General features: G+C 50.5%; 1 protein-coding gene across 8 annotated transcripts in view; it reads right to left on the bottom strand.

Moving 5' to 3' along the window:
- Window positions 1-535: 535 nt before the first annotated feature.
- Window positions 536-12,390, bottom strand: part of Zfp862 (zinc finger protein 862) — a 29,067-nt gene continuing 17,212 nt past the window's right edge. For 2 of the 8 annotated variants that reach the window (XM_087659730.1, XM_087659733.1), the window contains 3 exons: window positions 8,032-8,139; window positions 5,133-7,250; window positions 536-3,523 (listed from right to left, as the gene is read on the bottom strand). In XM_087659730.1, coding sequence (XP_087515856.1) covers window positions 3,429-3,523; window positions 5,133-7,250; window positions 8,032-8,139 — 2,321 coding nt within the window. In that variant the 3' untranslated portion in view covers window positions 536-3,428. Of the gene's footprint in view, window positions 3,769-5,019; window positions 7,251-8,031; window positions 8,140-11,998; window positions 12,120-12,390 lie in introns of those variants that run through there. The other 6 variants (XR_015686535.1, XR_015686534.1, XM_087659732.1 and 3 more) reach the window with 6 other exon arrangements.

Here is a 12,390-nt window from a genome sequence, read left to right as displayed (position 1 = left end):
GCCAGGCATGCCGTTGCCTCCAGTGGTGCTTTAGTATCCCGGACACCACACACATGCGGATACGATATGTAGGTCTCCTGGCCAGAGGTTTGGAGTCTCCCAGCATCTGTGCCACTTTGCTCTGTGCTGCCAGAGCTAGTGGAGGACACCTGACCCAAGCAGAGCTGCAGAGGGCATCCTGAAGCAGTTCACTGGGAAATCTTTTGAGGGGGGTCATGGCTTTGGCACTGCTGGGGACAATGGGTGGCTTTCCCTTGAAAGCCTGGCTATATGTGCGGAACAGCGGTGAGCATGGAACACGTGATTCCAGTTCTCACGGTGTGCTCTCCATCTTCTCACACCCACGGGTAAAATCGGCTCACTCGGGTTGGGGATTTAGCTCAGTGGTAGAGCGCTTGCCTAGGAAGCGCAAGGCCCTGGGTTCGGTCCCCAGCTCCGGAAAAAAAAAAAAAAAAAGAAAAAGAAAAAAAAAGAAAAAAGAAAAAAAAATCGGCTCACTCGGGAGTCAGAGAGGAAGGAAGTATAAAGACAACAATAAAGTCAAATTCTGCTTTATTCAAATAGCAAAAGTTAAGACTTGAACATGGTTTTTAAACCTAATTTGTACAACCTTAAAACCAGGAGTCCAGAGCATTCCCGAGCAGTCATCTTTGTTTCTGGCTACACAGATGCCATTCTGGCGACCCCACCCCCACCCCCCATATTGTTCTGACCACACTTAGCACTCTAGGGACTTGCCCTTTGTGGTACCAGGTCTGGAGGTGGCTACCCTCTACTGTGTTCAGAAAGTCAGAAGTTGAGTTTCCTCACTTCCCCAAGTTTCTATGGCTACTGAAATCAAAGTGCAGAGTCCAATGTTGGCTACTTGGAGCAGCCCAGTGGGCACAAGTTACCAGACAAGGGGAGGGATGTGTGCCAGGAGATATACAAGATGAGAACAGGCAGGACCCAGGGGGTGTGGTACAAGCCTTTAATCACGGCATCACGGCACCTGGGAGGCAAAGGCACATGGATCTCTGTGAGTTCAAGGCTAGCCTCATCTACATAGCAAGTTTCAGGGCAGCCGACGCTACATAGACAGACAGCTAGATTGGGTAGGGGCATCAAGCATGTTAAAAGGCAGGAAAGGAGGGGGAGGCCAGGGGTCTGAGGCCAAAGGGATAGTGCCTCCTCCTCCTTACAGTGCCCCCGGCTTGTTTTCCCCTGAGATGAAACCAGACGCACCCAGTGAAATGCAGCCATGCCTAAGAGTCAAACAGGACCAGCCTGAGCACAAAGGCTACAAGGTGAGGGTACTCACCATGCACACCCCTATCAGGGGCTAAACATGAATATTGCTTCTCTGTCTTGAGCTGGCAAAGGGTCAGGAAAACCTGAGTTAAGACGCCGAGGCTAAGAAAGCTGCTCTATGCATGCTGGCCACCCTGTGTTTCTGGGTAGACTTAGCCTAGAAACAGCCTGCTCCATACGAGGAAGTGACCTCAGGGTGCTGGTGTGGAGAAGACAAGGCGCTGCTTCACCCTGTAGCCACCTCAGCTCCCCAAACCTCATTCCAGAAACCATGGCTACCTTACACAGGACGGGTATCTTGCTTTTGGTATTTTTTAAAGGAAAGACATTGTAGGAGAGGCACTTGTGGAGCCATACAGATGGCTCAACTCTGACCTGGAAAATCCCTGAACTCTGAGGTTTTGCCTGGGTCACCTCCGAGGTTTGGAGTCAAAGGCCTGTCTGCCCCTTTCCTGCACGCTCCTAGGCTGGACAGGGGATCTTCTTGAGCGGGAAAACTGCACTGCACACCAAGGCTGTACTGGGGCAGAGAGCATAAGGTCTGCGTAGTGCTGAGGCTCCTGGGTGCACAACCACCTGGGCTTTCAGCACCTGCTGGAGTGGGTAGGTAGCTCGGTCAGAGGCTGCGTGCTTATGGCACAGACCAGCGGTCTACAGCAGATGGGCAGCAAGTAAGGCTCCTGCACATTTAAAATGAGGTCACAGAGGCAAAGAGTCCTTCCATTGGGCAATTCTCCAACCTGAGGCCAAATAAGCAGAACCTAGAAAAGTTCGTCCTAACCAAATAGGCAGACACTGAGCCTGCAGGGTCAGGTTGCCCAGGAAGGAAGATGCTTCAATTAACCATAAAGGGGAAAATGGGAGAGGGCTCAAAGACCTAGTTTTCCTGAAGGCGCTTCTATGCGAGTGAAAATGGTGATTAACCTAGATGATGCCCACAAAGGTCCTGGGGAAGCTGGGGAGAGACTGTAGCTGCTGAGCTGGATTTGGGAGTGTGAGTCTACACATCCAGGACACGGAACTTTGCCAGGCTCTGGTGCTTCTGAGCAGGCTGCAGGGCCTTCTGCAGGACGGGTGCATCTGTCCTGTGGACAGTAGGTGAGGACAGCACCTCTGCCTCAGTATAACTCGAGTGGCAAAGCTGATACCATTGCCACTAAGGACAAGTGCAGGGTAGGAGCAGCTAAGTGCTCTAGACAAGCCCTCTTCTCCAGGACTTTGAGGCTCCCACTAACTACTGCTATGGCTACATGGAGCCAACAGGCACTTGGATTCTCTATGGCAACCACATGAGGAGTGAAAATGAGGAACAGAAAGGAGGAAGGGATTAATCATAGGCACACTGTCTGCAGAAGAGCTGGCCTGGATCCAACACCTTCCAGCTCCCACCTTTTGTGAATTCCTCAGGAATCTGTCTGGAACCACAGCAGCCAACCCAAGGGTTGAGAGGTGTGGAGGGTTCCCTTCCCTTCACCAGGCTCCCTTCAGAGGAAGCGTGCTTTACTATGTGGGAGATATGGTGAGACCACCTTTCTCATGCTCCGTGCAAAGGATGTTGGTCCGTTTCATGCTAAAGGCAGGCCTTGAGGGGTAGGGTCTCCTTGATTCTACTGCATGAGCCTCGGCAGCGGTCCAGAATGGCCATCCTGGGAGCTTCTGCAGCAGGCCAAGGTCCCTGCAGCACAATCATTTCCACCATCAAATGGCCTTCCTCATAGGTCACCTCCCATTTGTGCCATGGATGTAGAGAACTAGGGTGCTCCTTTCACCCGCCAACCCACTCTCCCACTTCAGGAAAATCCTCTGCCAACAGAGTATGTGGGATGAACTCTCTCACGGCACGAATCTTTGGACAACATGGACTTGAGGTAAGTGCTTGTCTGGAATGCTTTTGCACTGGGAGGCACTGCTCACCTTGAGGGCCTTGTCCCGTTGGGATGTGTGCTTCAACCCTTTGTCACTGCCCACATTCTGGGCCCATAAGGTTATCACACCAGGATAGCCTAGAATCTTCAGAAAGCCTTCTCCATAATCAAGGAGGCCCCAAAACCTTGTCTAGGCCACTATTCTTCAGGCCCATGGCATCTTTGAGATGGTATAGGGGTGTAGGAACCTTGACCACGTGACTTTTCCAAACCTCATGGCTCCCCAGATGGTGTGCTGGATGTCTTCTGGGTTACAGAATCCTCCTTACTAAGTGCTGCCGCCATCCCCTCCTTCCTGAACCCTGTATCTGTGGAGGAGACTGTGTAAGCACACGGAGCACAGATGAGTGCCTTCCCCAGCCCACATCTAAGTGTGCTAAAGGTAACATCAAAACCAACCAGACAGGCCAACCCTGCATCCCGCACGACTCACCTGCCTGCTCTTCCTGGTCCTTTCCCTGAGGGCAAAAGATTGGGTTGGGGGGCTTTGATCTCAGGTGACAACTGGAAATGTCTGGAGGTCCTTTTGGTTGTCATAACTGGGATGCAGGAACTAGTATTACAGTTAGGAATTAATGGGTTAGAGGCCAGGGACCTGCCAGCATCCAGTGCACAGGGGCCCACTGCAAGGAGCTATTGAGCCCCAAATGTCCATGAGGTCTGCTAGGGTGGTGGCAGCATCACATACACTTGAGTGTCTCCCTTTGCTTCCTTGTGGGTACCATGGAGAGGACAGTTTTCCCCAAGGCATAGCTTCCAGCTTCTCCTCCCTCACCCCTGTGCAAGAGGCAGAGTCAAAGAGACACCTCTTTGCTATCACAGAGGAGACGACATCCACTTCCGGTCCATTTGTGGTTCCAGGGCCATCAATCTTCCTGCAGAGCCTCAGCTACCCTGATATTCAAGCCCAACACCAATGACCCAGGCTCAGAGGTGAAATAACTGTTCCCCCTGAGCAGTGTGGCGAGCCTCACAGGGGTGTGGCCTTGGTCTCCATGAGGGCGGAGGAGAGGGCAATTTCCTATTCAGCTGATAGCACTCAGCCCTCTGATAGATACAACCCCACCCTCAGGCTGATGGCTAACTGAAGGCTCCCTATCTGTTTTCGGGGTTCCCTGGCTCCCAGGGATTCCCACAGCCCTAGATAGTTTAGCTCTATACCCCACTTTCTTCACAGCCATCCTGGACCACACTACCCTCTTCTCTCCCTAAAACCTGGGGCCTGGCTCAACGTCAACCCTACCCAGCCCCTGGATTTAATTTTCCAGCGGTGGGCTTTATCTTAGGAGGATAAGCTCTGCTGGTCGGACTGCTGTGTGTTGACTCACTCCAAGATGAAAATCACAGTGTCAGGACAGGCCTGCAGGGAGCTAGACCAGAACTGGGGCAGATGACCCCAAAATGTACTCCTCACATTGTCCTGAGGCTGTACACCAGGTAGGTCCCTCTAGCTGGGTTCTGTACTCCTCCAGGATAGTTCTTCTGTCTCTAGCTCCTTCCTGCAAGTGACTCAGCAGGGAAGAGCAGAGGTGACAAAGCTCTTTCAGGTTGACTCCTCTGCCCTCATGGAAATCAAGGCAGCACTCAGGTGAGGGCTCTCCACACTGCTCAGCGGGAACACAGGGTTTGTCTCCCGGCCCTTTTCTAGCTGGAAACCTTCCTATTGTTCCCACTGTTATTTAACCTCTGAGCCTGTGGTTATTGACAATGGGCTTGAGGATCGGGGTGACCAAGGCTCTGTGGGAAGCCTGGCACCACAAATGGACAGGAAGTAGGAGTCGAGTCTCTGCCCAAGCACTTTGCAGTACTCCCTGGGCCCTTCCTTTGTGGGCTGACCTGCTCAGACCACCTGCTCAGTGTGGGACTGGGAGCACAGGGACTCCTCTGTTTACCACACTAATGATTTTGAAAACTCACTGGCATGGGAGCGGGTAGGCACCTGGGCACAGGCATAGAGGTGGCTGAAGCGGCGTCCTGAAGAGGTCAAGTACCAGTGCTGGATGGCTGGCTGAGGGTCATATTCTGTAACTGCCACGCCATTCACTGCTGTCATCATGAGTGTGTTGAGCACCTCATTGGAAAGTTTGGTCCTCTCATCGGTCCTGATCCTGCTCATGGCCTTGAACCCCCGTGCACAGCAGGCCGTGGAGATGGGCACACTGACCACCACAGCCACAAGTCTGCTCAGCAGAGGGAATTGGCCGGGCTGAGTCAGGGCACTCTTACACAGCGTGGAGAATGGAAGGTTCTGGGTAGCTGCTTTCAAGCTGAGCCACTCCTTCAGCAGTGCTTCCTCGCGGTATCCCACTGGGAGGGAAAGTGCAAAGTACCTGGCAAGGCTGAGAATGTCATGGTTCCCAAAGCAGGCCAGTTCGGCCCCTCTAGGCCAGGCCGTGGTGTCAAACACCGCCATGCTCCTGAGCTGTGCAGGCCGATCTGCGCCGAACCTCTGCTGGAGGAACTCAGCCCCCGTCAGGACTGTTCTCTCCCTGTCTGCCTGGAATCGCTGCTCAGCCATCTCTACTCTGTTCAGGAAGATGCCATGGAGTTGCCCATCCTGGAAGCCAGCATTGAACGCTTCTTCTTTGGGCCCTGCCTGTTGGCGGAGACTCTCCAGTGCCACATAGGCTCGCCCCAGGGTTGAATTCAGTTCTGTGACCAGCACAAGATCCTTCTGGCATACCTCAGAGAGAGGCTTATAGATGCTCAGGAAATCCAAAATGAAGTGGCAGAACTTGATAAAATGGAAGCTCTTCATCAGCTTCAGCATGCCCTTGGCCCTCTGACCAACCTGGCCTCCAGCCTCCACCACACCCTGGAGGTGCCTCACCAGGGCAGGCCAGTTCATGACAAACGCATTCAGAGTGCACCTTCTGCTGACCACCCACCTGACAGCATTCAAGTCCTTCAGACAAATGATTTCCTGCTCTAGTGGGGCTGCAACGCCCTGCAGCTCACCGAGCCTCTTGTTTGAGGACTGATAAAACTTGAAGACAGTCCGGATATGCCGGTCACATTTCCTCACCAGATCAATGTCACCGCAAGCATCCACCACAGCCACATGCAGCCGATGGGCCACACTGTGCACAGGCAGCAGCTGAGGGATGATTTCCCGGAACTTCTCCGTGAGGCCTCCCTTGCAGCTCAGCATGGCAGACCCATCGGTCCCCAGACCCACCACCCAGCCAGGCTTCCGGAAAGGGATATCCAGCTCATCCAGGGCGGCAATGATGGTCTCGAAGTACCCGTCTACTGTCTCACTGGAGAGGGGGGCCAGGGTGATGTACGACTCCTTCACCTCCGTCTGCTTCAAGTAACGCATGAAGATCCCCACGCAGGCCTGGCTGGAGGAGTCCACGCAGCTGTCCAATAGCAGGCTCACACACGGAGAGTTCCGGATGTCCCTCAGGATCTCCTTCTTCAGAGTCTCTGAGATATGCTTGATGAACTGGGTACATGCGGTGCGGTTCCGGTACTTGCCTAGTAGTGTGGTGCCGGTGTTCTGGAGCTGTTGCAAGACCTTCTCGAAGTCATTCAGAGGCCTGGAGTGGTAGGCAATGGAGTAGGCAGCATTGAAGAAGTGCTCCATGTTGGCCATGAGGGCACCGGAGATCTCTGGGGTGAGAGTAGGCTGAGGGCTGTCGTCTCTGATCTCCACAGTGTTGACGCACAATTTGTGCGCCTTACTGACCTCGTGGTATTTTAAAGTTTCCACTTTAAAAGGTCCAGTGTAACCTTGGACCAAGCGGGATGACTTGTCGTGGAGAGTTGGCCTTTCTTTGCAAACAGAGCAGAACAGCTTAGTCTCTTTGGAATCCATTACTAACCAGGGAAACTGCCCAAACCATGACCTCTGAATGGAACGGGGCCTGTATGTGCTCTTGACATTCCTGGGTCCGTCCACTTCTCCTTCGCACATGCTGGGAGAGCGGTGCATGCTGCATGTCTCCACAGAGGCCGGCTGAGAGACGAACTCTAGAGCCGAGGCCTGGGTCTGGCTGTTGGCTTCTCTCGTTGCCTCCATCTTCTCTCTCCCTTTGAGGAAATTAAATTACCGTTGATTTGTTGTTCTGAGCCCTGTGGTCTACTGGCTAAGACACCTGCATTGAATAAGCACCCCGTGTATAAAGAAAAGAAACTGAACACCATCCCCCTTCCTAAAGATGGCTGCTAGCCTCTGCGAGCCCTCCCCAGCATTACCAGTGAAGGCCGACCTGGCTTCCCAGCAGAAGACCCTTGTTTGCTCTTTCGCTAGCTTCCCCACCTTCTCACCCCAATACCACAGGACAGTGAGCCACCAGAAGCAGATGACTTAATCAACTGTCCCTGGCCATCGACAGCATTAGACTAAACAGGCAACTTTAATCTTCTCGTGAAGCTTCTCAAACGAGCGAGGTTAGTCAGGCACCTGCATCTTCTCGTGGTCTCTGAACGCATGTTAAGACTCGCTCAGGCTGGCTACTGGCCAGCGAATGACGCACTGGGGTGTAAGACATGTAGCTCTCACAGGCTACAGCGCTGTCACTGTTCCCCAGGAGGAAAGGAGAGGAGAGGAGCCCTCAGAGTCAGGGCCAGCCCACTGCTCTCACCCAGTGTCTCCCATCTGCCTCTTCCCATCAGGCCATCTTTCCTGTCCCAGTGGCCTAGACTGTTCTACCATCTCAGGTAGGGTTAGTTCTTTATTTATCTTTGCCTGTCTATGGCCTGGTAACACAAGAGGTCCAGGATAAGCGTGGCTGAACTCGGGTTGTGTGGCTTTCCATAGCTACGTTATGTCCAGTCTGTGTCTTTTAGGATTCAATGGAGCCAGACTCACCTAGGGAGCGACTTTTCCCTGACTTTAACCCATTAGGGTCCTCGATCCAGGGTGCAGCTCTCTGTTCCAGTTTTGTGATCAAGTCCGGCGTGGCAGCAGGAGGCTCTGCTGGAGAAATAAAGAGTCACACTATCACTGGGCTGGCAGAGCACATAGCCCACTGCAAGCTAGACCTGGCCTGTGGTATGCAGGGATGACTGGGTTCTGTCCTTGGTAAAGGCCAATTAGTGGGGCAGACTTAGAACATACTCATCTGAATGCCAAAGTAGGGGCAATTCTTACCCAGGATGGTCTACCCTTATGGCCAGCCATGGGAAGCAAGAGACAGTGAGATGCTTCCAGAAAAGCGCCTGGGGTGGGGGTTGGGGGGCAGAAGAGAAAGAAAACAGGAGAAAGATGCACAGATGCAATGCAAGCCCTATGCAGGACATTGAGGTTGCCATCAACAGCCATCTGTGCTTGCCCCATATAGCCTCAGCTGGCTTTTGTACAGGCGGCTAGCTGCGTGGCTTTGAGTGGAAGGCTTTTCAAGATATCTACATCTGCAGTGAGATTAGCAGTTAGACACTACTCTTTACTTAGCTCAGTAAGCTGCTTCCTTATTTAATGGGAAAACCCAGTCCTTTCCTGCTTCCGTATGTCTGTGAGGGTGTGCAAACAAGGATCAGCAAGGTGGCTCAGCGGGGAAGATGCTTGCCACTGAGCTTGAGGACCTGAGTTCAATTCCTCTGGAGCCATATGGTGAGAGGAAAGAAGTCACTCCCAAAGTTGTGTTCTCGTTCTCTCGTTCTCTCTCTCTGTCCTCTCTTGCGTATGAGCACACACCATAGCACACATGTGCCTTGCCATACAGAGACACACATGCATGCACACACAAATAACTAGTAGTTTTGATTGTTTCTGGGAGGAACTGAAGGAGTGTTTATCTTTTGGATCATTGAATACCTGTATGCACAACATGGGTATTTGTGTATTTACTTGTTTACTTTTAATAAAAACTAAGTAGGTAAATGATTACAGTGTGGCAGACTGAACTGGTGTCCTTTTAAAATGGCTTTGAAGAAAGCCTGAAGGAACAACTAAAAGCACAAACCCAGAGAAACACTGTGCTAGACCAGGAGACGGAGGTGCAGTGGAACTGCAGCACGGGGCCCCGGACCAACTCAGAAACAGGCGCTGGAGGGCAGGGCTGGGGTGGGCTGTGAGGGAGCCATCAGTGGGTAAGTAGTGCACAGATGAGCAGAGCAGAGACACGGCCAACACTTGCTCAGACACCTAGAGGGCCACAGGAAACAGCACCATCTTGGGGGAAGGAAAATTGAGATGGAGTATACAGGAAAAACTTCCAAGAGAAATTTCAGACCCCAGGACACTGAAAAATGAAGGACAGTGTTGTTGAAAACAACATTTTTAGTTCCTAGGCTCAGGGGTATGGGCTATGTACCTTCTGCACCAGTAACAGAAAGGTGTGTGTGTGTGTGTGTGTGTGTGTGTGTGTGTGTGTGACTTCCTTTCCCTCCAAATACCAATGTATACTGATGTTTTTATTTCTTCTGTGACACATTCAAGTTAAAGCTGGTCCTCATGGTGTCACATACCTTAATGATTCCCAGCCATGTACAAAGCTTCCTGTTGGTTTCTAAGAATTTTTAAATCAGTAACTATTTATTATTATTATTATTATTATTATTATTATTATTATTATTATTATTATTAATTTGAAATAGGGTTTCTACATGGTCCTGGATGTCCTGGAATTTACTATGTAAACCAGGCTGTCCTGGACTCACATCGACCAGCCTGCCTCTGCCTCTCAGAAGGCTCAGATTAAAGAAGTGTGCTACCACACCCAGCGAGGTTTGTTTTTAAATAGGAATGAACTTAGAAACTAACAGCTTAAGAAAAACCTCCTATATAAAAACCAGCAGGGGAAAGTACTAAAAGGTCTAGATACTACAGGGACCAACACAGAACCTTAAAACAGGAGCTAAGAATTAATCCTGAGGCCGTTATAGGGTTCAGCAGTTAAGATCACTTCCTGGTCTTCTAGAGGACTGAGTTCAGTTTCCAGCACCCACACTGGTGGCTCACAACTGCTCCTAAGTGCAGCTCCAGGAGATATGACCGTCTTCTGATCTCTGTGGGCACCCCACACACATGGCAGACATGCACAAACATAACATAAAAAAGAATAAATCAAGCACTTACTTATGTGTATGGCTGTCCTGTCTGCGTGTATGTCTGTGCACCATGTGTGTACCTGGTGAAACCTTAGGATTAGAGTTACAGAAGTGTGGGCCACCATGTGGGTACCAGGAAGCAAACCCAAGTCCTCTGGAAGAGCAGCCAAAGTTCTTAACCCTGAGCCCTCTCTTCAGCCCCCAAATTAATATTTTTAAAAATAAAGGACTTCGAGAGGAAGAATGAATGCCAACAGTAACAAAGCCATGATGGCGCTGCAGGCAAGAAGGGGGCTCAGGAACAACAGCAGAAACAGAACACAGAATCATCGGACAATAAAAAAGCAGGAAATATAAAAAAAAAGGAACAAAACAGCCTTGTCTAGGCTTAAAAGAAGAAGATGCACCTAGTCTTACTGCAACTTGATGTGCCAAGGGAAGCCTCCTCTTCCCCAAAGAGAAAGGGGAGGAGGGATGGGAAGAGAAGAGGGGAGGGGAGGGAGGAACTGGGAGGAAGAGGGAGGGGAAGCTTTGAGTGGGATATAAAGTAAATAGTAACTTAATAAAAAAACAACATTTTTATAAAATATCTACAGAAAGATCTACAGAAGAGCTGTTAGCATATTTGAAAACGAAAAACAGAAAATATCCGCCCCCCCCAAAAACCAAAACAACCAAAACTAAAATATTAAGAAAAAAAAGCAGAAAATAGAGAAAAAGAAACAAAGCACAGTCTTGTCTAGGAAGTATCTGACAGAAGAGTTTTGAGAAAAAGAGAAAAACAGATAAAAGAAATCACTGAGGAAATCACACAACGACACTCTCCCAGCTGTGACTCTGGGGAAGGAGCTGCAAAGCAAATCGTGACAACACCAGCTGCAGACATATGTACAACGGACTAGTTAGTACAACGGACTAGTTAGTACAACGGACTAGTTAGTACAACGGACTAGAATTTCTACAGTAATTACTACTTTTAATTCTGCAACTGTCTGTGGTGGGTAAGTGTACATGAGTGACCAGAGGTGGGAGGTGCCCCTAGGCTGGAGTACCTGCCAGCTGTGAGTGCCAGATGTGGGTGCGTCTGGGTGGAGTGCCAGGGAGTCATCCGTGGGTAAGGCATGACGAGAGCAGAGTCCTCTGCAAGAGCAGGTCATGCTCTGACCGCTGGGATAGAGATTAAAGGCTCTCAGAGGAGAAGTAATACGTTGTGCTCAAGGATTTAGGAGCGAGAAGACTATTCGATTTCTCAGCAGTATCAGTAAAAACACAGCAGAGCAGGCTTTCAATCATGCTGAGGACATGTTTTCCTCTGGCATTCCACGCCCATCACATCATCCCTTGGTTGTGTGGGCGTCAGGGAGGCACCTGCAAATCTGCAGTGTCTTAGAAAGAAGCTTTTGCATCTACTGCTTGTAAGGAAGCTTGAAGAGTGCCACTGAAATGTCCACAGGAGGGACAGATACAGGAAGCAGGCAAGTGACAAAGGGAGCTAAGCCACCGCTGTGTAGAAGGCCAAGTAACAGGTTTGGTAACTTGTTTAGAGGGTCCAAGAGGAAAGTGCCCAGGCAACCAGTGAAGTCAACAGTCCTCAGGATGTGTGTCCACAGGGAAAGACAGCAGAGGGGTGTCTTAGCAACCCTGCTACAGGGAGTTTGGGAACGGAGCAAGTACAAAAAAAAATTAGCTAAATAGAAAATATGAAAAGATTCTATAAGGAAGGACAAAAGCACATCATAGCACTCGGTAGTAAATAACACACAAACACAATCAGGCAAATAACTTACATGGATACAGCCATAACCGTGTGCTGCTCCTGTTCTGAGAGAGTGGAGGGGAAGAGAAGTGGGCCTGTGGGGCGTAAGGGCCATGTCTTCATCCTCCACAGTAGGAGTCACTAGGTAACATCTAAAATCAAACCAGGAAGAGCAATGAGCGCTTGCAACACGGTGCTTAACGTATGGCTCCGTCTGCCTATCTGGGCTGAAGACATCAAACGGGAGGCACCAGGCCAGGGAGACGGCTCGGCAGGTGTGATAACCTGGGTTCAATTCCTGAGACCTACACAGTGGAATGAGAAAACCAAATTCCCACAAGTTGTCCTCTGACGACTGGCAGGCCTGCACCCACATACATGCATACATATACAATAAATTCTAAATAAATAAAATATAATTCT

Source organism: Rattus norvegicus, chromosome 4 (genome assembly GCF_021556685.1).
Source record: "Rattus norvegicus strain SHRSP/BbbUtx chromosome 4, alternate assembly SHRSP_T2T, whole genome shotgun sequence".
Taxonomy (NCBI): Eukaryota; Metazoa; Chordata; class Mammalia; order Rodentia; family Muridae; genus Rattus; species Rattus norvegicus.
Note: the sequence above shows the minus strand (reverse complement) of the source record. Positions and strands in the feature narration are given on the sequence as shown.